This window comes from Rhinoderma darwinii, chromosome 5 (assembly GCF_050947455.1).
Source record: "Rhinoderma darwinii isolate aRhiDar2 chromosome 5, aRhiDar2.hap1, whole genome shotgun sequence".
Lineage (NCBI taxonomy): Eukaryota > Metazoa > Chordata > Amphibia > Anura > Rhinodermatidae > Rhinoderma > Rhinoderma darwinii.
Genome location: NC_134691.1, coordinates 205,038,315 through 205,065,889, shown reverse-complemented (window position 1 = coordinate 205,065,889; position 27,575 = coordinate 205,038,315). Strand labels below are relative to the sequence as shown.

At 42.4% G+C, this 27,575-nt stretch overlaps 1 protein-coding gene across 1 annotated transcript in view; it reads right to left on the bottom strand.

The window, feature by feature from the left end:
* The window catches only part of SACM1L (SAC1 like phosphatidylinositide phosphatase), a 227,553-nt gene that overhangs the window by 139,002 nt on the left and 60,976 nt on the right, over positions 1-27,575 (bottom strand). Inside the window, exon 5 of the mRNA XM_075826884.1 lies at positions 19,918-20,067. Within this exon, the coding sequence (XP_075682999.1) occupies positions 19,918-20,067 (150 nt within the window). The remainder of the gene's footprint in view (positions 1-19,917; positions 20,068-27,575) is intronic.

Genomic DNA, 27,575 nt, shown 5'->3' with positions numbered 1-27,575 from the left:
CTGCTTTTTCCTAACTTCCTTCCAACACATTATTGTGTCACGTAGTATGACTGAGGATTTGACCTTTTGAGGTAGGTGTCCTAGCTTAGTGTGTAACAAAGCCCGGAGATCATATTCTCCCGCCAGAGCCGACTCCAAGTCTCTATTCGAGTAGTGGTTAGTTTTATGTATCCAGTCCAGGACATGGCGGAAAAGGCTAGCTATATTATACCCTCTCAAGTGTGGTATGTTCACTCCCCCTTGCCAATGATATCCCTGTAATTTTAGCAATGACACTCTAGGGCGCTTATTCATCCATATGAATTTTGTTATAGCCGAGTTAAAGGCTTTTACATCTCTATGCTTTAGCAACAGAGGCAGTGTTTGCAGCGGATATAGTAATCTCGAAGGAAATCATTTTGACCAAATGGCATCTCCCAAACATGGACAATGGTAAGGCCATCCATCTTTGTAATTCTACTTTTATTTTGCTGAAAATGGGTTCGTAATTCAGTTGGTGTAATGTTCCTGTGCTCCGCCCTATATGTATTCCCAGATATTTTATTTGTGATTTCGCTATTTTAATTCCCAGTCGTTGGAGGTTCTCGTCTGCTGTGTGATTATGATGCGTTAAACCTAAAAGTTAACACTTGCTTGTGTTAATTTTCAGTCCCACTTGTTTTCCATATTCCTGAATCACTTCAAATACTCTAGGCAGGTGTCTGGACGGATGAGAAAGGAATAACAGAATGTCATCTGCAAAAACCACTGTTTTGACTTCTACTTCGCCTACCTGGATCCCTGAATATATCTGCCCTCGCTCCAGGACCCGTATCAGAGGCTCCAAAGCAAGGTCAAATAAAAGTGGCGACAAGGGACACCCCTGTCGTGTGCCCTTTGACAACTTACACATTTTCGATCTAACACCCGGAGTGCAAACTGCTGCCGTGGGATTATTGTATAGCGCTTTCAGATATACTCTGAATGCTCCTTGTATATTGAATTTATCCATGACCATGTCTAACCACCTCCACTCAACATTATCAAATGCTTTTTCTGCATCCAGTAACACTATCGCTGCCTGGTTGTGCGACTTTACCTCGGCCCTTATCCCGTCCATGACTCCCAATACCTTTCTTATGTTTGTCACTGCCGACCTGCCTTTTATAAACCCCACTTGTGAAGGACCCACCAATAGTGGCATTATCTGAGCCAGTCTGGTCGCCATGATTTTCGAGATTAGCTTAAGATCCTGATTAATTAAAGATATTGGTCTATAGGAGCCCGGCAGTAACAAATCTTTTCCCTCTTTGGGCAACACTTTTATATAAGCCATGTTTGCTGCTATAGGAATATCTTCTCCCATTAACAATGAATTGAAGTATGTTAGTAACGGCGGGGTTATTTGATCTTGTAATATTTTGTAGAATTCCGCCGGGTAACCATCAGGTCCCGGCGCCTTTCCATTTGCCAATGTCTTAATCGTCTGCTGTAATTCTTCCTGCGTTATAGGTGCATTCAATTCCCTTAATTGCTCCTGATTGAGTGTGGGCATGGGGAGATTGGCTAAAAACTGGCTACCTTGTAAATCCCCAGGTCCCGCTGTGGAAGTATACAGCTGCTGGTAGAATTCCTCCAGTACAGCATTTATTTTCTTGGGGTCTGAATGAATTTGGCCCTCATGATCCTTCATTCTAGTGATGTGCGTCTGTGGTCGGAACCCTCTAGATAACCCTGCTAGCATCTTTCCGGCTTTGTTACCGAACCTAAAAAGCTTGGCTTCATAGAGTGATCTCCCGAACCTTTCTTTGTTTTCCAACCATGTTTCAAAATGTCTTCTGGCCTCTATCCATTTTAGTTTTTTTCCTGTTATAGGGTCAGCTAGAAAGGTAGAGTATGCCGCTCTAAGTTCGTCACTGCATTCTCTGAATTTTTGCTGTGCTTGTTTTTTCCTAAACGCTGAATACGATATGAGCCTCCCTCTTAATACCGCTTTCGCCGTTTCCAAATAAAGTGTCTGCTCAGTGACATGCTCTACATTATCTATCAAATACTCCATCCACCATCCTTTTAACTTCTGTTGGAAATCTTCCTCTTCCGCCAGATGAGTTGGGAATCTCCACTGCGTGAAATCCCCCCTGGGGTGTTTATCTATCAGTACCAGCCTCACTGGCGCGTGATCTGATATGATCATGTCAGTGATGTCTATTTGATCCAAATACTGTAGTAACTGTTGGCTCAGATATATGTAATCTATTCTAGACCAGGATTTATGGTATGGTGAGTAATAAGTGTACTCCCTATCATCTGGATGACTATATCTCCACCCATCCGTTACTTGTGTAGTTTGCGCAAATTCCACTAAAATACCATCTGTGCCTAGTGCCGATGCCTGAGTACTTCTCTTCCTATCTTCAGCCACACATTGCACGGAGTTGAAATCCCCTCCCACTAACTTCAGTGCACACGTGTCTGCTAGTAATGTCGTTTGCAGGGTCTGGAAGTAGGTGCGGTTATTTGTGTTAGGTGCATATACATTATAGACACTGATCTCTCCCAATTGCGTGTCCAATAATACTCTTATCATGCGTCCCTCCAAGTCTACCTCCTTTGAGCACATCGTTGCAGCAAGACTTTTATTTATTAAAATCAAGACCCCGTTTTTTGTTTTTTTTAACTGCCGGAGAGCTGTATACCTGTCCCTCCCAAAATTTTCGCATCCTGAAGAAATCTTTTTCTTCCAGGTGTGTTTCCTGGAGTAAGGCCAAATCTACCTTCATTTTACCGAGATGCCTCAGAACCATCGATCTTTTATGTGGGGACAAGAGCCCCTTAACATTCCATGTTACTACTTTCATATAGGATTCTTATGATATGTGCCTGTGTTTACATGTGATGTATCATCATCCCCTAGGAGGAACCAATTTTCAATATACCCTTCAATATGGCTACCATTCCGCCTTAAACTCCAATTATAAACCAACAATTTAACTCTTTTTGTTGTCTTCTGACAACCTCCCTTCCCCCTTCTTTTATTTCTTTTGACTTCACTTTTTTCTGCCATGTGTTCTTCTTTCACCTACTCTTAAATCTGTCCTAAGCAGCCTATCTTTCTTTATCACATATTAGATTAACATTTGTATCATAACATATCTCCCGGGTTCACAGATATATATCTATACATCCCACCTTGACTTCCTTTTTTGATACTTCCCTTCTTTGATTATCCCAGAGGGATTTCCCACCAACATAATATATCTGGAGTTAAACATCTGCATTACTCACTACTCCCATAAATCGGACAGTCCACCATCATCTGGCTATGTGCCCTGGTTATCAGTGCCTCGGCGTCTGCGTCAGCCTTTTTTCTTTTGGCGATTGTCCTTTCTGGTGCGATGTATCCTGTTGCGTTCCACTTCTTGCGGTGTTGTTTTCTGCCACGGTAGATCCCGGACCTTTGAGTATGTCCTTGTATACTGCTTCCGCTTCCCGATGATCCGTGTAAACTTGCAATGTGCCACTTGGCGTTGTTACTTTTAAGATCGCCGGATACTGAAGTTGAAACTTCATGCCTCGATGATGAAACGCTGTGCAGATTCTGCTAAACAATTTTCTTTTCTTCGAAACTTCCGCTGAGTAGTCTCCAAATAACATGACTGTGACCCCATTTAATTTTACCGGTCCTCTTCTGGTCTTGTATTGACGTAGCAGCGCTTCCTTGTCAGAATAATCCAGGTAGCGAACTATGACTTGTCTTGCCCTCTGTATCTGACCTTGTGGCTGTGTCAGCTTTTGTCTGTCTGGGCCCACCCTGTGCGCTCTTTCCACCTTGCACGGGCCTTCCATGTTCAGCATCTTCGGGAGGTCATATTCACAGATGCTTTTTAAATGCGTTGCCGGCACTGTTTCTGGTATTCCCACTACCCGGACGTTATTTCGTCTTGATCTGTTCTCCAGATCATTTATTTTGGCCAGCATCTTTTCCTTCTCTGCTACCAGTTCCTGCAGTGTGCCATGAGTCTCTGCTGCCTCATCCTCCAGCATCGAGATTCGCTGTTCCACCTCGTCTAGTCGTGCACCATGTTGCACAAGGTCCGCATGCATCTCTTTCAGAGAGGCTGATATAGTACTGGCTAGGGTGTCCTGTATATCAGGCGTAATGCGTTTAGCCACTTCCATGGCCAGTCTTTTGTAGTCAATCTTCATCGAGGTCGAGGGCTCCCCTCCCCCTTACCCGTCCGACATTTCATCCTCCTGCTCTGACGATGGGCGACTCACTGTCTGTTTATCTTTCCTGGTGACCGGTGGCATCGCAATGAGTGCTTCACAATAAATGTCTCTGTGTCAGATTCTGCTTCTATTCAGGGTATATCAGTGTGTTTCTTGTCGTCCTATCTGTGCGCGAGTGGCTCCTTACGCACAAACCTGCAAGATGGCGTGGCCTCTCTCCTCTGTGCTGCCTCAGTAATTTTGGCGCCAAATCGCGTACTTCGTGGTGTCCCGACCACTCCGCTGCTCCCCGTGCCGTGACCCTCTGATTTCCGTGCCTCTCCTCCACCTCTCCTCAGTCGGCACTGTGTGGTGTATGGGTTTTTTTTGTTTTTTTTCCACTTTTAATGGCGTCTGTGCCGTCCCCCAACGAAGGTACCTCGGGAGTTGCTATGGCTTCCGCGATGATGTCGGGACTCTTCCTCCACGCTCGACGTAGTCTGCCGGTGAGATGTGTGTCTTTCCCCGGTCGATACCGTAATTGTGCTGGCTATGTCAGTCGATTTGAGTGTTGTAGGGCTGGAGAGCTCTTTTTCACTCTCCTCGCATGGCAGCGCCGGAACCGGAAGTCCTGATAGGTTTTTCACCCAACCGGCAACCCAGTGATGCAATCGCTGGGTTGCTGTGGCAATCGGACGCCAGAAAATGGTGTCCGAGTCTGCCTTGTACGGTAGCCGATTAGGACCCGCCTGCGGCGCGTCCTCATAGGCTTGCTGTCAGTGAATAACTGACAGCGCTAATACACTGCACTACGTATGTAGTGCAGTGTATTAGAGTAGCGATCGGGGCATCAGGCCCTCATGTCCCCTAGTGGGACAAGTCAAAAAAAGTAAAAAAAAGTTAATAAAAATGTGGTAAAACAATAAAAACACACACATTTCAAATAAAAATAAAGCTAAACTGACTTTTTTCCCATAGTAAGTCTTTTATTATGGGAAAAACCGTAAAAATTAAAAAAACTATACATAATTGGTATTGCCGCGTCCGTAACGACCAAAACTATTATATAAATTATCCCGCACGGTGAACACCGTAAAAAAAAAAAAACATGAAAAACAACGCCAGAATCTTTGTTTTTAGGTCACATCTCCTTCCAAAAAATGCTATAAAAAGTGATCAAAAAGTCACATTTACTCCAAAATAGTACCAATAAAAACGACAATCCGTCCCGCAAAAAATAATCCCCGACACCGCTTTGTGCACGCAAAAAGAAAAAAAGTTATGGGTCTTAGAATATGGCGACACAGAAAACAAATGATTTTATAAAAAAAGTGATTTTATTGTGCAAAAGCTGCAATACATAAAAAAAAACTATAAAAATTTGGTATCGCCGTAATCGTATCGACCCGCAGAATAAAGCTAACATGTAATTTAGGGCGCACTGTGGATGCCGAAAAAAAACATCAAAAAAAACTATTCCAGAATTGCTTGTTTTTGGTAATTTCCTTTACCAAAAAATGAAATAAAAAAAGTGATCAAAAAGTCGTATGTGTTCTAAAATGGTACCAATAAAATCTACAGCCCGTCTCGCAAAAAACAAGCCCGCACACCGCTCAATCAACTGAAAAACAAAAAAGTTACGGCACTAGTAATGCGGTGATGAAGAAACATCTCAATGCGCAGGCCGGAGGGGAACATTCCTTCAGTTTCAGGGCCCTAGTATTTAGGAACTAGGAAAGGGAATGGACATAGCACATCCGCTGGAAGCGAGGGCGCCCGTATTATACCAGCGCAAAACTTTCCCAGCAAAATTTCCCAAACCATGAAGGAGAAAAAGTCCACAAAAGGTGCAGAGCGTTACAAAAGAGGGATAAGAAAGAAAACCGTTTATCAGTGTGACACCGGCCTGTGCATAACGGATCGCTTCACAGCGTAACACACATCTATGGATAATTGTATATAATATACCCTCTTATTATGCCCTGATGGACTCCGCACAGATTACATATACCCTGATGGACTCCGCACAGATAACATATGCCACCACATTATAAACTGAAATACCAGCAATACCTCAAACAGAACTATTACCAAGCAAAATCCATGCTCAAAATGGCGGTCTTTCCCTTCTTAGACCTACAGTGTGCCCAAACAGCAATTTATGGCCAGAAGTAGGCATTACATACCCGGGAGAACGCGCTTAACAATTTATGGGGTAAGATTCTCTAGGGACACAACATATTGTGCGGTGAATAGGCAGATCAGTGGAGAAATTGCAATTTTCACTTTGCACCATCCACTGCGTATTGATTTCTGCAAAACACCTGTAGAGTCTAAATTCTCACTACACCCCTTGATAAATGCCTTTAGGGGTGTCGTTTCTAAAACGGGGTCACTTTTGTTTGGTACATCAGTGGTTTTGCAAATGCAACATGGCGTCCGCAAACCATTCCAGAAAAATCTACGCTCCAAAAGATAAATACCGCTCCTTTTCTTCTGAATGCTCCGATATATATTGATTATAACCACATATGGGGTGTTACCGTACTCGGGAGAAATTACTTTACAAATGTTGGGGTGCTTTTTCTTCTCTATTCCTTGTAAAAATGAAAAATGTTGATCTAAAAATTACATCTTGTTGGAAAAAAATTTTTTTTTCTCATTTTCATGGCTTAATTCTAATTAATTCAGCAAAAAACCTTTGGGATCAAAATTTTCACTATACCCCTAGATGATTCCTCAGGGGGTGCTGTTTCCCAAATGGAGTCACTTTTGGGGTGTTTCCACTGTACTAGTACTACAGGGGCTCAGCAAATGTGACATGGCGCCCAGAAACCATTCCAAAATCCAAATGGTGCTAGTTCCATTCTGAGCCCTACCGTGTCCCCAAACAGCTGTTTATGACCACATGTGGGGTATTGTTTTACTCGGGAGAAGTTGCTTTACAAATTTTATGGTGCTTTTTCTCCTTCAGTCCTTGTGGAAATGAAAAAAAAATACCTAAACCTACATTTTCTTTGAAAAAAATGTAGATTTTCATTTTTACAGCCTACTTCCAAAAATTTCTGCAAGAAACCTGTGAGGTCAAAATGCTCACTATACCCCAAGATAAATTTCCTCAAGGGGTATAGTTTCCAAAATGGGGTCACTTTTTTGTCCCCTCAGGGGCTTCGTAAATGTGACATGGCCTCAGCAAACCATTCCTGCTAAATTTGAGCTCCAAGAGCCAAATTGCGCTCTTTCCATTCTAAGCTCCGCCGTGTGTCCAAACAACCATTTATTACCACATGTGGGGTATTGTTTTACTCGGGACAAATGTTGTGGTGCTTTTTCTACTTTAGTTCTTTTGGAAATGAAAAAAAATTAGCTAAACCTAAATGTAATTTGAAAAAAATTTAGATTTACATTTTCATGGCCTAGTTCCAAAAATTTTTGCAAAAAAACTGGCCGGTCAAAATGCTTGCTACACCCCTAAATAAATTCCTTGAGGGGTGTGGTTTCCCAAATGGGGTCATTTTTGGGGGGTTTCCACTGTTTTAGTTCCACAAGACCTGTTCAAAGCTGACATGGTGCCTAAAATATATTCTAATAAAAAGGAGGCCCAAAATCCACCAGGTGCTCCTTTGCTTCTGAGGCCGGTGCTTCAGTCCAATAGCACACTAAAGCCACATGTGGGATATTTCCTAAAACTGCAGAACCAGGGCATTAAATATGGAGTTGCATTTCTTGGGTAAAACCTTCTGTGGTACAAAAAAAAATGGACTCAAAATGAATTTCTGGAAAAAAATAATGAACTTTGTAAATTTCACCTCTACTTTGCCTTAATTCCTGCGCAATGTCTAAAGGGTTAAGAAACTTTCTAAATGCTGTTTTGAACACTTTGAGGGGTGCAGTTTTTAAAATGGGATGACTTATTGGGGGTTTCTAATATCTAAGGACCTCAAAGCCACTTCACAACTGAACTGGCCCCTGTAAAAATAGCATTTTGAAATTTTCTTGAAAATGTGAGAAATTGCTGCTAAAGTTCTAAGCCTTGTAACGTCCTAGAAAAATAAAATGATGTTCAAAAAAACGATGCCAATCTAAAGTAGACATATGGGGGATGTTAGTTAGCAACATTTTTGTGTGGTATAATTGCCTGTCTTACAAGCAGATACATTTAAAGAGGCTCTGTCACCAGATTTTGCAACCCCTATCTGCTATTGCAGCAGATAGGCGCTGCAATGTAGATTACAGTAACGTTTGCAGGTAAGATCGACTTACCTGCAAACGCTGATGCTGCTGCAGAATCAGCTGTAGCCTCTGGTGCCGATGTGGCCGTCACGATGCAGGACCTGTGAGTGACGTCACAGATCTGCACTGTCACAAGCTGGGCGTTCTGAAGAGAAGAGGATGTTACTTCTCATCAGAGCGCCCAGCTAGTGAAAGTATTAAAAACGCCCCGATGTACGCACATAATACACACCCACTTGGACTTGTACTTTTAAACACACCCACTTGGACTTTTGCAAGCCTCATTTGCATAACTACAAAAATGGTCATAACTTGGCCAAAAATGCTCGTTTTTTTAAAATAAAAACGTTACTGTAATCTACATTGCAGCGCCTATCTGCTGCAATAGCAGATAGGGGTTGCAAAATCTGGTGACAGAGCCTCTTTAAATTGAGAAAAATGCAAATTTTTGCAATTTTTTGCTAAATTTTGGTGTTTTTCACAATTAAATACTGAATGTATCAGGCAAATTTTGCCAGTAACTAAGTCCAATGTGTCACGAGAAAACAATCTGAGAATCGCTTGGATAGGTAAAAGCATTCGAGTTATTACCACATAAAGTGAAACATGTCAGATTTGAAAAATGAGGCTCTGTCAGGAAGGTCAAAAGTGGCCAAAGAGGGAAGGGGTTAATCTCTCATAACATATACACTGAGCCAGCAGCTGCTACTGAAAGGAAAGCTGTGACCGGATTTACCTTTGCTGCTTCTTACATACGAATGCCCATTCCTGATCATTGCCCAGTGTAAAAAGAGCAGCGATCAGCTGACAAACGAGCAAACGCTGTTTCGTCGGACTATTTCATTATTTGTGCTGCCCTTAAAATCATCATTGTTCCCAGAACTTTTCACCATGTAAATAGTAACCAGCAGTTATCATTGGTCCCTGATCATATGATCACTGTGATACACCTGTCCCAGTGACCATAATCACATGTATAATGCAGCACAGGATTTGTGCTGGTTCTCACTGTAGTTTTAGGAGAGGAGAAAGAGATACTGCGTTCAAATCTTGTGCTGTGAGACAGTAAAAAACACCACGAATCCGCCTGTGTTCCCAGATTACTTGTAATGACCACCGGATTACCCGTGATTTTTTTTTTCTGATTACGCTATTATAACAGTTATTAGCTGCGGTTTACCGTAATATTTTGGAGTTTTTTTCCGCATTATAATAAAATTTATCATTTTTAAAGAGGCTCTGTCACCAGATTTTGCAACCCCTATCTGCTATTGCAGCAGATAGGCGCTGCAATGTAGATTACAGTAACGTTTTTATTATTAAAAAACAAGCATTTTTGGCCAAGTTATGACCATTTTTGTATTTATGCAAATGAGGCTTGCTAAAGTCCAACTGGGCGTGTTTAAAGTAAAAGTCCAACTGGGCGTGTATTATGTGTGTTACAGCTGGGCGTTCTGACGAGAAGTATCATCCACTTCTCTTCAGAACGCCCAGCTTCTGGCAGTGCACAGACACAGCGTGTTCGAGAGATCACGCTGTGTCGTCACTCACTTCCTGCCCCAGGTCCTGCATCGTGTTGGACGAGCGAGGACACATCGGCACCAGAGGCTACAGTTGATTCTGCAGCAGCATCGGCGTTTGCAGGTAAGTCGATGTAGCTACTTACCTGCAAAGGCTGATGCTGCTGCAGAATCAACTGTAGCCTCTGGTGCCGATGTGTCCTCGCTCGTCCGACACGATGCAGGACCTGGGGCAGGAAGTGAGTGACGTCACAGCGTGATCTCTCGAGAACACGCTGTGTCTGTGCACTGCCAGAAGCTGGGTGTTAACGAACAGAAGTGGATGATGCGGATTCGTCAGCATCATACACTCCCATTCCTAACGCCCAGCTAGTAAAAGAAGTAAAAACGCCCCGATGTACGCACACAATACACGCCCAGTTGTACTTTTACTGTAAACATGCCCAGTTGTACTTTTGCAAGCCTCATTTGCATAAATACAAAAATAGTCATAACTTGGCCAAAAATGCTCGTTTTTTAAAAATAAAAACGTTACTATAATCTCCATTGCAGCGCCGATCTGCTGCAAGAGCAGATAGGGGTTGCAAAATCTGGTGACAGAGCCTCTTTAAAAACACAAAAAAATAAAAAAAGTTTGTTTACTAGTATAGCGGACATGAATCGCAGAAATAGTAGAATGTTCACAGGCGTACACCTTGCTGTGCTCCAGCAGCTAAGCCCGAGATACGGAAACTGCGCCAGAAGCAGAACTTCGTTCAGAAAGTGACAAGTCCTACTTCTGTCACTGGATCCCCCCAGCCCTATGGTAGTGGACGCAACGGTCACTGTTGACCAGTCAGGAGCAGGGCCTAGTGATGCAGTCCCTCCACGCATTGTGGGATCTTGCATATTCTCACTCCCCCCCCCCCCAAATGACACCATTTATAGTGACTCCAGGCATTAACACAGATGTTGCAGATTTCCCCCCTATGATTTTAAATTGTTCATAGATCAGGACCTAGAATTAATTGTCCATTAGACAAATTTATATGCCAGGCAATTTGTGACAGAAAATCCCAAGTCTTGCTATGCCAGAGCATGGATCCCCACAACGGTTTTAGAAATAATTTTTTTGGGGGAAATTACCCTAAACCCCATATGGGGTTAGTAAAAAAAAAAAACTTCAATCTGGTCCTACAGTGCTCCAAGAGTTATCCACAGCACTCCTGTTTTTGCAGCCGTTATGGCCCAAACGCGCTATGAAACAAATTCGTTTTATGCACTTTTCTGATAATTCCCAAATCCCCCCAAGAAGCGACCCAGGCTATGATCGCCTTAACAAATTGAGACCCCTTATCTCCCTCCTAAGAGCGTGATTTTTAAATTTATACACCCCAGGCCAAAAATTATCTGTAGACGAGTTTCTTATGAGCTTCAAGCGCCGTCTATCATTTCGCCAATTTATCCCCTCCAAAAGAGCCCGATACGGTGTAAAACTGCAAGGTGTGCGAAAGCACAATGGGCTACACCTGTGTTTTTTATTTTATTTATTAGGGCAGGGACCACTACCTCAATCCCCCAGGCTGCCCAGAGGATATTGGCAGAGAGAGAGAGGGGCGCTACCTCTGATAAAAGGAAACCGGTCTATGTAGTGGACTACAGTAAGTTCATGAGAGGGGTCAATCCGTCTGACTAAGTCATACAACAAACAAATGAACACCAAATATTTAAACATACAATTTACCAATGTGACATCGGAAGGCAATAACCTCCTAATAAGAAAAATCTGTTCAGTTGCTCAAGGGTCTAGTACACCCACAGCCTTCATTAGGCCCCTGGCTGCCATCGGAGACACAGACACTCTGCGATCTTATCGCCGGGTGTCAGTGGGATGAGAGGGAGCTCCCTCCCGCTCTCCAAAACCACTCTGATGAGGCGCTCACTATTGAGCGCCGCATCTGAGGGGTTAAACGTGTGAGATCGATACTAATATCGATCTCACCCGTTCGAGCAGGGATGCCCCCAGCCCTCAGCTACCTCTGGTAGCTGAGAGCAGGGACATTTAATGGCTCCCTGCTCTATTTATTTCTTCTGATGCAGCACCGTGGAAAGGCTATTGCATCAGAATAAAGCCCATTAGTGGCCGCCGTGAAAAGGCGTATTGGCGGTCACTAATGGGCTAAGAGTGACTCCTCTTGAAGCTAAGAGTGACTCCTCGGGAAGCAGTAGTGAGCCCGAACGGGAGGGCGCCAATCTGGAAACGTGGAGAACAGACATCGAAGGCATTGCTAGTGAGCCCTTGCAATAGATAAGTGGAGGTAGGCAAATCAGACGTCAATGGAGGAAAGGTACTTGCCCTATTCCAATAAGGTTACGACTGACCGCAATTTTGAGCTCGTACAAAGTAGTCCTCCTTATTCAGGCCCAAGATAGGCCTTAAAGAGGCTCTGTCACCAGATTTTGCAACCCCTATCTGCTATTGCAGAAGATAGGCGCTGCAATGTAGATAAGAGTAACGTTTTTATTTTTAAAAAACGAGCATTTTTGGCCAAGTTATGACCATTTTTGTAGTTATGCAAATGAGGCTTGCAAAAGTCCAAGTGGGCGTGTATTATGTGCGTACATCGGGGCGTTTTTAATACTTTTACTAGCTGGGCGCTCTGATGAGAAGTATCATCCACTTCTCTTCAGAACGCCCAGCTTCTGGCAGTGCAGACAGCGTGTTCTCAAGAGATCACGAGGTGTCGTCACTCACAGGTCCTGCATCGTGTCAGACGAGCGAGGACACCGGCACCAGAGGCTACAGTTGATTCTGCAGCAGCATCAGCGTTTGCAGGTAAGTAGCTACATCGACTTACCTGCTAACGCCGATGCTGCTGCAGAATCAACTGAAGCCTCTGGTGCCGGTGTCCTCGCTCGTCTGACACGATGCAGGACCTGTGAGTGATGTCACAGCGTGATCTCTCGAGAACACGGCTGTGTCTGCACTGCCAGAAGCTGGGCGTTCTGAAGAGAAGTGGATGATACTTCTCATCAGAGCGCCCAGCTAGTAAAAGTATTAAAAACGCCCCGATGTACGCACATAATACACGCCCACTTGGACTTTTACTTTTAAACACACCCACTTGGACTTTTGCAAGCCTCATTTGCATAACTACAAAAATGGTCATAACTTGGCCAAAAATGCTAGTTTTTTAAAAATAAAAACGTTACTGTAATCTACATTGCAGCGCCTATCTGCTGCAATAGCAGATAGGGGTTGCTAAATCTGGTGACAGAGCCTCTTTAATGACCCATCCTTTTGGGTACTGAAGAAATGCAAATAAAATCCTTTGAATCATTCTGATTTGGGATCAGGAATGATCGCCTTTTGAAGGAGAGCAAACAGCCTGGAAAAGGTGGAATAGACAAAAGGAAACAACCTAGGGGGGAGGGTCAGGGATTATCTTGTGTGCCAAAGACACAACCTTTCGCCGAATAAAGGTGCTGCTGCAATAGTTGTTAAAAACACGTTGTAATTGCAGGCTCTACGTTATTCAGTAGGATGTATCCCATCAAGAGCACCAAAACAAAATCATCCACAGGAACAACTTTATTCAGCTTCTGAAAATGTATCTAGTGACTTCATCTAAACCTTGATCTGCGCAAACCATTGATTTTATTTTGACGTTTAATCCTGCTTGAATTGGTTTTTCAGCTTTTACTACGATTGTAACTAAGGATCTGGGTGTACTTGTAGATCATAGACTAAATAACAGCATGCAATGTCAATCAGCTGCTTCTAAAGGTCAGCAAGATATTGTAGTGTATTGAAAGAGACATGGACTCGTAGGACAGGGATATAATATTACCACTTTAAAAATAATTAGTGCAGAATCATATGTAGTTCTGTTCTGGGCTCCAGTTCATAGAAAGGATGCATTGGAGTTGGAAAAATACAAAGAAGATAAACTAAACTAATAATGGGGAAAGGGGGAATGGATGAAGGACAATGCCCAGTCATGGGGGGCCTGAGTTGCAGGCAACGAGAGGATAGCGGAGTAGGCTGACTGCATGGGAATTTGGGGTTAACAGTAACTATAGTAAGTCACCAATGCCACAGGACATGCTGGGAAAAGTACTTCTACATTGGTTAGATGAGTGTCAGTGTAAGGTAGCCCCTGTAGGAAAAGAAGAAAAAAAAAAGCGGACTCCCACAGAATAAAAAAATACAGCTCACCGAGTAGGCCTACTGGACTTCTGGTGTTGTGTCCTGACTACCGAAAACTGTAGGAGGCAGCTAAAGGTACCTGCGAAGAATGAAAAGCTAGAGCAGGTCAGATTAGGCCAACTTGGCTGATGCTGACCACAGCTATGGCGCTTAAGAAGTGAGATTGCCTTGAAGTGCTAAAAAAGGAGATCTCACAGGATAAAGCCTGCGCAGTGAAAAACAAGGACACCCCCCATCTTAGCAGGGAACACGCACACATGACCAGGAGTGGGTTCGGAAACCGCCCAAAAATATTGCGGCCTAATCCTCTGGAAAGCCCCCACCGGCAGCGATGCAACAATTGTCACTGCAGCGCATGTTGGGAAAAAAAATAAAATAAAGGGCCCCTCATTTGGGGAAGAAATTTACACCCCAAAAAAATGCCAGGAGGGACCAGTAGTCAGGCTCTTTTGCAGACAAGGAGGTCTATGCTTCCAACTGTAGGTATTCCCTGTAGATGACTGACCCTTCTAGGGGGGTGATTGTGTTTTTATATACTCACGTATACCTATACTCACCCTCGAAGGATTGTGTGCAGGTGCACCTTTTCAGTAACCTCTCAAATACGGTAGGGCTACCGGCATGCTATCCATGGAAGCAAAAACAGCATTAGGTGACCGGCGGTGGAGGAAGCGCAGTGCAGAGTACTGCCTGGTTTTCTTGCACCATTAGGGATCAGGCTGCCAAACCACCCTCAAAAAATAAATTAAAAAAATCATACATCCAGAAGATGGTGTACGTATTTTAAAACTTAACTTTTAATATTTATTCTGATAAAATAGCAAGGCAGATAGTACAAAAATTAAAGTAATTGGTATATAAGTAGCAAACTCTTAACAACAGACTGTCATCTGTCAGTATCAAGGTATATGATATCTCAGTTGTTGATTTGGCCTATTATTCAGCTTTCTCCTAACAGTGGTATGTAGAGCAGGGCTGCCCTCTGAAAAGAGCGACCCCGGATACCAAATCAAGAAAACTAGCCCTCGTCCTAAACTTATCCCTATAAATAAACGCTTTTTTTCCTGCGCGTTTTACTGGGATCACCCAGGTTAGTCAGGGATAATGTCACAGCGACATTATGTTGCGATGCAGTATAAAACGACAGTTGAAAAGGAAAACAATCCAGCAGACCTGTGAAAGCAGGCCGTGTCTGCCTCCTATGGGCACTAGGCTAAAACAAATTAATTCTGTGTTAAGGTCTTGGCCTGCATGGGTGGAGCCAACACTCTTACCCTGTGTCAGCATCCTACTGGCAAGGGTCTATATCCATGGTGCTGTATCCCCCAATGAGATTAACGAGAAATTATAGATTTCCTTTAAAATACTTTCATGGTAAATATAAGTCATAATGGTTTTATTCTTCTACATTTGAATGGTGTGTGTGTGTCAAGTATAAGAACTTGGGATTCAAATTTTCATCCATTTCCCAGCAGTCTTTAATAGCCGTTTGTCATCAGCTTTTCATGGCCGTTAAAGAAAATAGATGAATTTCATGCATGGTTTTTTTTGTACCAAACCCCTGAAATCACCATAGTGCCCATGTAGATAGTACGGCAATGCCCCTGTAGATCATGCCCACTAAAGATAGTGCCCACATAGGTAGTGCTATTGCCCACTTAGTGCCACAGTACCCCCATAAAGCCAGTGCTCACAGTAGATAGTGCCACAGTGCCCACTGTAGATAGTGCCCACATATAAAGTACCATCGACCCCTAGATAGTGCCACACACACCATGCCCATGTAGATATCGCCAAAGTGTCCCCTGTAGATAGAGCCACACACACCCTACCCTGTAGATGGCACCCCACACACACAACTGTAAATAGCACCACCCCCCTGTAGATAGCGCCACCCCCCCACACTGTAGATAGCGCCACACCACCCCCCCAAACTGTAGATCGCGACACACAAACCCACGGCCTGTAGATATCGGCACACAAACCCACGGCCTGTAGATAGCGGCACACAAACCCACGGCCTGTAGATAGCGGCACACCCCCCACCCTGCAGATAGCGCCACACCCCTCACCCAGTAGTTTGCGTGCCACACCCTACCCTGTAGATAGCGGCACACACACCCCCCCCCACACTGTAGATCGCGCCACACAAACCACCCACACTGTAGATCGCGCCACAAAAAAAACCCACCCTGTAGAATCCGCCACACAAACCCCAGCCTGTAGATTGCGACACACACAAACACACACACACACACCGCCCTGTAGATTGCGACACACACCCCACCCTGTAGAAAAACAGACATTAAAAACAGATCCATTGACTTCCAAGCGGGCCGTCAAGACAGACAAAAATAGTGCATGTTCTATTTTTTGACAGCGAGTATTCACGGGCCGTTAAAAAAAATAACCGGCCGTGTGAATACACCCATAGAACTTTACGGTTCTGAAAACGGCCACGTGATGGATATTTTTCACTGTCGTGTCAACATAACCCAAGGATGACAAAAAGTAGAGGAGGTGTTGCAAATATCAAATCTATTAGATTTGGGGTCTCAGTCTTCCACTGCAAGTTTGAAAATGTAAGAGATAGAGAGGAATTGTGTGAGAAATGCTGGGGAGTTATTGGGAGGTTAATAGAGAGCAAGAATAACACATCATGCAACAGTCTTGTGCTCGGCAAGTTATCGCGCAAGTACAAATGACACACACACACACACACACACACACACACACACACACACACACACACACACACACACGTACGTACGTTTGGTAGCAAAAGGAATGCAGTGGTGTGTTATATATCTAAATATAATACTGCCCGCACACAGTATAATGTCCCCCATAGCTGCCCCCACAGTATAATGAACCCCATAGCTGCCCCCCCCCCCACAGTATAATGCTCACTATAGCTTCCCCCACAGTATAATGCTCACCATAGCTTCCCCCACAGTATAATGCTCCCCATAGTATAATGCTCACACTACGGAGCCAACCACCTTCACCACAGACACAAAGAAACCTAACAATGACTGACAAATGTGGATGATTATTAAGCTAAAAGGCTGTTGGGTATGGCATGTTTTTTACTTTGATTCCCAGCAACACTCTGGTGGTTAGAATTTTAATATTTCGGTAAGTTTATTAAATGGGATCGGTTGACAAAAGTTGTGTCGTGAACTAACAAATAGCTAGAAAACCATCGAAGAAACAATCAGCATATCCAAGTATCTCAGATACTGTTAAGGGAATTTCCAGTAACAAGAAATTATCTATCCTCAGGATAGGTGATATATGTCTGTGCACTAGGGGGGCTCGTTTATTTCCGTCAGCCACATAGACATTGAATGAAGCGGTAGGGCGCATGCTCGTCCTTCACTCCATCTAAGTACCTCCTCACTGCGATCGTGAAGTGAGGATGAACAAGTGGTTCTGAACACCGATTCTAGTGATCGGTATGGGTCCCAGTGGTAGAACCCCTATCGATCAGACATTTATCAGCTATCCTGTTGATGTGCAAGTAAATTGTCCACAAAATTGCACCCCTGGTCATAAATATTATTGTGGACAACTTGGGATAAGTTTTAAAAATGATTTTATGTTCCAATTTTGTACATTTCACCAAAGTAGGAATAGTCGGCTTTCCTTTTTGAGCTTTGCAGAGTGCCCAAGCAAGAGATAATGGCCACATGCATGTTGGGGTATTGCCATAAGGGAGAACCTGCATAACAATTTATGTGGGGGAGGGAGTGTCTCCAATAACACAAGCTGGGCACAACATATTGGACACTGGAATTGCATCAAATTCTGGAAAACTCCTGTGGGGTGAAAAGAATCACTTCACCCCTAGATAAATGCCATAAGGGGTACAGTTTTGAAATGGGGTCACTTACGGGGGGTTTCCACTGTACAGGTACCTCAGGGGCTCTGCAAACACAACATGGAGCCCCTCAGTGTGCCCATACAGCAGTTTACAACCACATATCGGGTATTGCTTATTTAGGAGAAATTGTGTAACAACTTGTGGGGTGCTTTTTCTCCTATTACCCCTTGAATAGATTACAATTTTGGGGCTAAAGCTACGTTTTATTGGAAAAATGCAATTTGGCATTTCACAGCCCAGAGTTTATGAAACACCTGTAGAGTTTAAATGCTAACTACACCCCTAGGTAAAATCCTCAATGAAGTGTTTTTCCAAAATGGGATCACTTCTTGCAGGTTTCTACTGTACGAATACCTCAAGGGCTTTGCAAATGCGACATGGCTCCCATAAACCATTCTAGCAAGATCTGTGTTTCAAAAGCCAAATTGTGCTTCTCTCCATCTGAGCCCTGCCGTGAACCCAGGCAGCAGATAAATCGCAAAACGTGGGGCATTGCCGTAACCTGGAAAACCTGTATAAAAATTTATGGGGGAAGTGTTTCTGATAACACAAGCTGGGCACAACATAACAGCCACTGAAATTACATTTTTCATGCTTTGCCTCAAATTCTGAAAAACTCCTGGAGGGGTCAAAATGATAACTACACACCTAGATAAATTCTTTGAGGGTGTATTTTCCAAAATGGGGTAACTTTTTGGGGATTTCCATTGTACTGGTACTTTAGGGGCTTTGCAAATGCGACATGGTGCCTGAAAATCATCCTAATAAAATGAAGGCCCTGAAATACATAACGATAGGCCATCAATCCTGAGGATAGGCCATCAATTTTTAGGGAATGGACAACCCATTTAAAGATCATTATTTTGTGTGGTATAACGGTCTTAAAAACGCAGACAAATCCAAATGTTGAAAATTGCTAATTTTTCTAAATTTTCGGTAAATTTTGATTTTTTTTTAGTACACTTTAAACATATCGACCAAAATGTATCACTAAAAAAGTACAATGTGTCACGAAAAAAAACAAAAAAACAGCCCAGAATTACTTGGATAAGTAAAACCATTCCAAAGTTTTTACTACATAAATGGACACGTCAGATTTTAAAAATTGGGCTGTGTCCTTAACCCCTTTCCTAAGATCTGTTTTATTTAATGGCAGGTCGAGTGGGGGAGTATGGAGGGGGCTCACGGACTGAGCCCGCTCCATAGAACGAGCGTGTCAGCTGTGTGTAACAGCCAACAATTCAGTGTAATGAGCGGGATCCTGCTTCTTTAACCCCTTAGATGACGTGCCATCAGCCCCCCCCCCCCCCCCAAGACGCTAACGGGTGCCGATGAATGGCATGACAGCCTGGGGTCCTGTATGTCAGCAAACACTTCTATTCACAACGCCCAGCTAGTAAACCAAGTAAACACGCCCAGATGTTACAAACACAATACACGCCCAGTTGGAAATAAGAGAAAACACACTCCTAGTTGTCCATTAGAAAGGCTCATTTGCATAAATATAAAATTGCTCATAACTTGGCCAAAAATGATCGTTTTTCAAAAAAGAAAACCGTTACTGTTATCTACATTGCAGCGCCGATCACATGCAATAGGAGATAGGGATTTGATAATCTGGTGACAGAGCCTCTTTAAGGTCAAAATCGGCGGTGCTACTGAAGGGTTATGAAGCAACAGTGTATTCAAAAATTAACTGATGAAGAATTATATATCTTTACTACAACGCAAGGCAAAGCCTATGCACTTTAAGAAAATTGGCAGGACTCAACTTAAAATTTAGTATATAAATATAATACTAAAGTTAATAACTTACCTGTAAATAAAATAAGGACATTAATGAAATCTTGGTGCAGACAAACAACATTGTAAAACATATTAAAGTATTTGTTATTTCTTACCCTTTCCAGTAGGCTCATTTCTTGAAATTCCGGACTAGTATTAGATAATCTTTGCAGAGTATGGGTAAGATCATAAGAGGTGGAGAAGTAAAATCCATCAACACTGAGAACATGGTTGATCATGGAAAGGAACACTTTATTATCCTGTAACTGTTAAAGGAAATCCATGTTAAAATGTTTTCATCTATGTGAAAAATACATTCTAGATGTGAATCTAATCAGCAACAATGAGAGACTGACACAAATATGATATATAACGACACTCATTGTGGACAAAAAACAAAACAAAAACCAAACAAACAAAACAACAACTTATTCCAGACAAGCAAGAGAGAGATCGATCCATCTATCTATCTATCTATCTATCTATCTATCTATATTAGGGACATCACAATACCAGAATTTGGATATCGATACTTCGTTTAGCATTGCGATTTCGATACCAAAACGATACTTTGCGAACAATAAGAAAAAAAAGTGCTTCCATTTTTTGATGTGAGGTACATGGTGTGATGAATTTAACCTCCATGTACCTCACATTAATAGTAATTAACCCCAGCATGTTTCTCAGTCATAATGGGTTAATGTGTAAGGTACATGATGGGGTTAATTACTATTAATGTGAGGCACATGGAGGTTAAATTCATCATACCTCATGCCTTACATTAATAAGTGAAAAGTTTTTATTTCATTTTTTTACAGTGTACACATCATTAATGACGCAAAAATCTTGTTGTGCAGGTTATTACGGCCGCGCCAATACCGAATATGTGTATATTTTATGTATTGAGACTTATTTTAATGTTTATTGTAACAAAAGGTGTGTGTGTATTTTTTTATTTATTACTTTAGGTTTTCACTTTATTTTTAAACTTGAATGTACTGGCATATATCAGATATATGCCAGTACATTAGCCTGTGTACGGACAGTACACAGGCAGTTAGGACATACCTCAGTATGCCCTAACAGGAAATATGGTAAGACAGCCCTGGGGTCTGTCAATAGACCCTGGGCTGTCTGGCCATATATGGTATGTCCCTCGATCACGTCACAGGAATTCCCTGTGACGCGATCCAGGGGCATCCCCCTTCTTATTTTCTCCTGAATGTTGCGGTGGTGGTCAGCTTTGATCGCAGCATTCAGTGGAATAACGGCGGAGATGAGGGGTTTCCCTGATCTCCGCCAGCAGGGCTGCGGTTGTGTAATACAGCCATTGCCCCGCTCCTGACCGTAAGTGCGCGCGCGGTCAGCATGAGGAGATGCGGCCGGCGCTGCACTAATGAGCGGCGGCGCAGGCACTGAAGACAGAACATGGGGGTGTTCTGCAGTGCGCCCGCCATGTTCTGTCTTCAGTGCCACCGCTCATTAGTGCAGCGCTGGCCGCATCGCATCATCCTGACGGCGAGCACATGTCAGGACTCAGAAGCGGGGCGATGGCTGTAATACACAGCCGCAGCCCCTCTCTCATACATTCATGTATTACAATACTGAGCTGTACGGCCGCACAGCTTAGTGTCGAAATACATGAACTAACGGTATAGAACCGTTTGGGGATGCACAGTATCGACGTTTCGATTATATATATATATATATATATATATATATATATATACACACACACACACACACACACACACACACACACACACACAAATATAGAAGGGCAGCAGCACTCAAAATACAATTCCAAGATGGTCTCGGGTGCAAGCAGGTGATCCCGATCCAGGGGATATGTGTGTGTATATATATATAAAAATAATTTCTCTATATATCTATATCTAGAAGGGGTTCCCGCAAACCGCAGTACAGTTATGGTGCGCATCAACACCGCCGGGAGTCGGCTGTATATTACAGCTGACTGTGCTGTTACGGTGAGGACAGGAGCTAAACTGCGATCCGGCCGATTAACCCCTCAGATGCTGCGCTCATCGGAGGGGTTATTAGCCGACTGGCACCCCAGAGACGCCATCGCTGGGGTGCCAATGGTTGGTATGGCAACCGGAGGCCTAACAATGGCCTCCGTGTCTGCCTTGTATGGTAGGCCTATGAGGACCCACATCTGGCGTGTCCTCATAGGCTTGCCATCAGTGTATGACCGACAGCTCTAGTGGAATAGCAATCAATGTTACAGTCCTCCATGTCCCCCAGTGGGACAAAAAAATAAATAAAAATAATAAGTTTAAAGTTAAAAAAAATAATTATTTTTTTTCCCATAAGTAGGCTTTTTATTATTGTTAAAAAAAAAAAACACGATAAAAACTATACATAATTGGTATCACCACGTCCGTAAATGATCCAAACTATAAAACAATTATGTAATATATCTTCCACAGTGAAAGCCGTACAAAAAAAAAAAAAAAAAAAAACAGAAAAAACCTAATATCAAGATCAACACCAGAATCGCCCGTCCAAAAAATTCTTGATAGCTTTGTCCACACAAAAATATAAAAGTTATGGTTCTTGTACTAGAGTGACACAGAAAACAAATTATTTTTAACATTTTATTATGCAAAAGCTGCAATACATAAAAAATTTAATAAATGACTATATAAATTTGGTATTGCCATAATCGTAGCGACACGCAGAATAAAGTAAACCTTTAATTTATCCCGCAAAGTGAATGCCTCAAAAAAAAAAAAATCCCAAAAAAATCCCAGAATGGCTTGCTTTTTGTCATCAAAAAGTTGCGTGTCTCCCAAAATGGTACCAATAAAATCTACAGCTTGTCTCGCAAAAAACAAGCCCTCACACAGCTCCATCAGCGGAAAAAATAAAAAAAAAAGTTATGGCACTCGTAATGCGGTGATGAAAAAACAAACCACACACACATCTATGGACTATTTAACCCATTATTATAGACTCTTATTATGCCCTGATGCACTCTGCACAGCTTACATATGCCCACACAATATAAACTGAAATACCAGTAATATGCCAAACAGAACTACTACAAAGCAAAATCCACGCTCCAGATGGCGGTCCTCCCATTCGAAGCCCTACAGTGTGCCAAAACAGCAGTTTACGGCCACATGTAAGGCATTGCCATACCCGGGAGAACCCGCTTAATTTATGGGGTAACATTTTCCAGCGGCACAAGCTGGGCACAACATATTGTGCGGAGGAAAGGCATATCAGTGGAAAAATTGCAATTTTGACTTCGAATCACCACTGTGTATTAATATCTGAAAAACACCTGTGGGGTCTAAATGCTCACTACACCCCTTGATAAATGCCTTTAGGAGTGTACTTTCTAAAATGGGTCACTTTTTTCGTTGTATATCAGGGGTAATGCAAAATGCAAGATGGCATCCGCAAACCATTCCAGCAAAATCTACGCTCCAAAAGTAAAATACGGCTCCTTTTCTGCTGAACCCTCCAATACGTCCAAACAGCAGTTTATAACCACATATGGGGTATTACCATACTCAGGAGGCACTGCTTTACAGATGTTGGGCTGCGTTTTCATCTTTATTCCATGTGAAAATGAAAAATGTTGATCTAAAAGTACATCTGATTGAAAAAAAAATTAAAAAATTGTTCTTTTCACGGCTTCATTCTAATTCACTATACCCCTAGAGGATTCCTTGAGGGGTGTAGTTTCCCAAACGGACTTTTGGGGTGTTTCCTCTGTACTAGTACTACAGAGGCTCAGCAAATGTGACATGGCGCCAAGAAACCAATCCAAAAGCCAAATGGTGCACCTTCCCCTCTGAGCCCTACCGTGTGTCCAAACAGAAGTTTATAACCACATATGGCGAATTGCCGTACTCGGGAGAAACTGCTTTACAAATGTTAGGGTGATTTTTCTCCTTTAGTACTTGCGGAAATGTAAAAAAAAAATTGGGGTCACTTGTTGGGGCTTTCCAGTGTTTTGGCCCCTCAGGGGCTTTGCAAATGTAACATGGCCTCCGCAAACTATTCCAGAAAAATTTGAGCTCCAAAAGACAAATGGTTCTCCTTCTCTTCTGAGCCCTGCCTGTGTATAAACAGCAATTTATGACCACGTATGGGGCATTGCTGTAATCGGGAGAAATGGTTTTACAAATGTAGGGGTGCTTTTTCTCCTTTAGTTCTTGTGGAAGTGAAAAAAAAAAAAAATTGTTAAACCAACATTTTAAAAAAATAAAAAATATATATATAGATTTTCATTTTCACGGCCTACTTTCAATCATTTCTGAAAAAAAAAAAAACAAACCTGTTGGGCCAAAATGCTCACTACACACAGATAAATTCCTTGCGGGGTGTAGTTTCCAAAATGAGGTGTTTTTTTTTAGGGTGTTTCCTTTGTTTTGGTAACACAAGACCTCTTTAACCCCTTAATGACCAGGCCTGAAAAGGTCTTAACGAAATTTTTCAGTTTTTACCTCTCTGCATTTCAGCAGCCATAACCTTTTTTATTTTTTCATTGACGTGGACGTATGAGGCCTTGTTTTATGTGGGAGAAATTGTATTATTTTATTTCACAGTTTGGAGGTAGAAAAAAATATATATATTTTTACGGCATGAATATAGGAAAAACCGATAATAGGCATAGTTTTTCATGTTTACTCTTTATCCCGTTCATGTTTCACAATAAATATCCTGTTCGATTAATTCATGTTATTATGGTCGTTTAGATTCTAATATATGCATAAGTTTTCATTTAGTGTAAGGGCAATAAAATATATTATATATTTTTTGGACTTTTTTTTTTTTGGTTATCCCATTACTCCTGTATGCGAATACATCATACTGTGTCACTATGACACAGGCTGCTGTTAAGGCAGCACATAGCATGCCCTAACAGCAGGCAAACTGAACAGACATCCCTGGGATCCTTTCTAGGTCTTGAGGGTGGACTGCAGATGGAATCCCTGCTCCTTGATCACATCACCGGATTTCCAGCAACGCGATCAAAGAGGGGAGTTCCCTTTGATCTTGCCGCGGTCACGCACTGTGGCGAACAAAGGGTTAAACAGCTGGGGTCCGAATGTTTTACGACCCAAGCTGTATTCAGCAGGCTGCTCGAAGATCAGAAGCTGTAAGTTTATAGGTCCTGCTTAGAGGATGAGCGATCACAGGAGCGTTCATCAGCCTCTTCTATAGCTACGCCAAAAGATGTCGCTGTAGACTAAGCACATGCACGGCTTCCGTCAAAAGACGATGGGCGGTCGTTAAGGGGTTAAACCTGACATGGTGCCTAAAATATAATCTAATAAAAAGGCCTGTGTTTTAGTCCAGTAGCACACTAGGGCCACATGTGGGATATTTCTAAAAACTGCAGAATCTGGGTAATAGGCTTTTAGCTGTATTTCTCTTTTAAAATGTTCTGTGTTACAGAAAAAAAAATAGATTAAAAATTAATTTCTGCCCAAAAAAATAAAAATATGAAATTTGTAAATTTTACCTCTACATTGCTTGAATTCCTGTGAAACTAAAGGGTTAAGAAACTTGCTAAACTCTGTTTTGAATACTTTGAGGGGTGCAGTTTTTAAAATGGGGTGATTTTTGGGTGTTTGTAAAGTATGGGCCCCCCAAAGCCACTTCAGAACGGATTCCTGAAAAAAAAATAGCTTTCTGAAATTTTCTTGAAAATGTGAGAAATTTCTGCTAAAGTGCTAAACCTTGTAACGTCCTAGAAAAATAAAAGGACAGACATGTGGTAAATGTTAGTTAGTAACTATTTTGTGTGGTATTACTACTGTCTCACAAGCCAATACAATTAAATTAATAAAAAAATGCACATTTTTTCAATTTTTCACAATTACATTTTACCACAAAGTCCGACGTGTAACGAGAAAATGTCAGAATCACTTGGATAGGTAAAAGCATTCCAAAGTTATTACCAGATAAAGAGACATGTCAGATTTGAAAAATGAGGCTCTGTCACGAAGGGCAAACCTGGCTGCAGCCGGAAGAGGTTAATGTATTTATATGAATGCTGCCTTGGAGAAAATGGGCAGGCAAAACACAGCTTTAACGTAGGAACAAACAATGTATTCAGTGCCGATACACTGCGCAGCTTAACGCAGTGTATCAGCCCTGAACACCGCAGGGAATGCCGTCCGGAAAACGGTGTGGTGCGTTTTTCCGGTGTAATTTCTGCTGTAAAGCGGCGCCGGGAAAAAAAACCAAAAAAACAAGTTCCCTCTTCTCAGCTCGGCAGTCAGGCCTCCTGGGCTGACGTTGCAGGCCATGTGACGCTACAGCCTGTGATTGGCTGCAGCATCACATGGCCCGCAATGTCATCCAGGGAGGCCGGACTGGAGAAGCAGGGAACTCTGGGTAAGTATATCTTTATTTAATTTTTTTTCGTACTTGCGATTTTTGCAACGCATCGTTGTGATTCCACCGCAAATATTGTGAACACACACTGCTTTGTTGCAGGTTTAAGCACCCCATTGAATTCAATGGGTAAACCCGCAACAGAAGAGTTTTGTATCCGCAGAAATAATGACATGCTGCGGTTGAAGTAACCATACCGCATGTCAATGTGCGGACATTTCGGCGGATATTTACCGCTATGTGGGGACGAGATTTGTTTAAATCTCACCCACACTGCTGCTACTGTTATATGCTGCGGATTTTCCGAAATTAATCCGTTGCAGAAAATCCACAGTGTTTACGTTGTGTGTGTTCCTACCCTTACATGGTGGTTTCTCATCAAAGTCTAAGGTAGTTAGATCAACTACTAGGATTTACCCAACATTTTTTTCTTTATTCAGCAGTTCACCGAAACGCCAAATATGCCGATACGGAAACACGATTTGGTATACAGCAAAAATTGGATATCCGTTATATTAGGGAACAGAAAATAAGAACATATTGATTATATTTTGCTGACTACAGGGAAATGAGGGGCACTAGACCGAGACTTTTTATTGTAGGGACTGATAAATCGCTGTCCATAAGTATGCATTAGGCTAGGGCTATTTATCTGACTACAAAAAAACGCTGTAAGAAATAGCTGCCCAGATTTTTTAATCGCTACACGCTGGGGTTTCAGAGCTACACACTTGTCTGGAGCATTTTTGAAGAGATTTTCAAGATATTCAATGCATTCCTATGGACAGCGATTTTTCGCAGCAATTTTTTGGATTGAGATTATTAGCCCTAGCCTAATCCATTCCGAAGCACAACGATTTATCGCTCACTACAAGAAAAAGTATAGGCCTAGCTCACTCAGATAAGGAGTCAATCTAATTGAACAAAAATCTAAAAAAAAAATAATGGTAATTATATAGATGAAATGGGTTTGCCCACCAATAAAATTTATTACCTATCCACATGTGATAATGTATGATCGCTTGGGGCTCCACGATCACTAAAACTAAGTCAAGCATGTGCGCACTGTCTATCCATTCAAACTTTATGGGAGTTAAGCACTGCATTCTAGTGACGGGTGGAGGTCCCAGCGGCTGGCCCTGTAGAAATCATATATTTACCACACATGTGATAGGAGAGAAATGCGATTGATGGGAAAACCATTTAGGGTAAGGCCACACAGAGCAGTCCTGACACGGTCGCAACGTGGCCAACAATCACGCTGGCACTATGTTAGGCGCGGCTGTCAAATACCTTGTTAAGGGGTATTCCGGTTACATGCTCATGCGCACTGCCGCTACATTCATTCTCTATGGGAGTGCCGGAGATAGCCGAGTGCAGTGTTCGGCTTTTT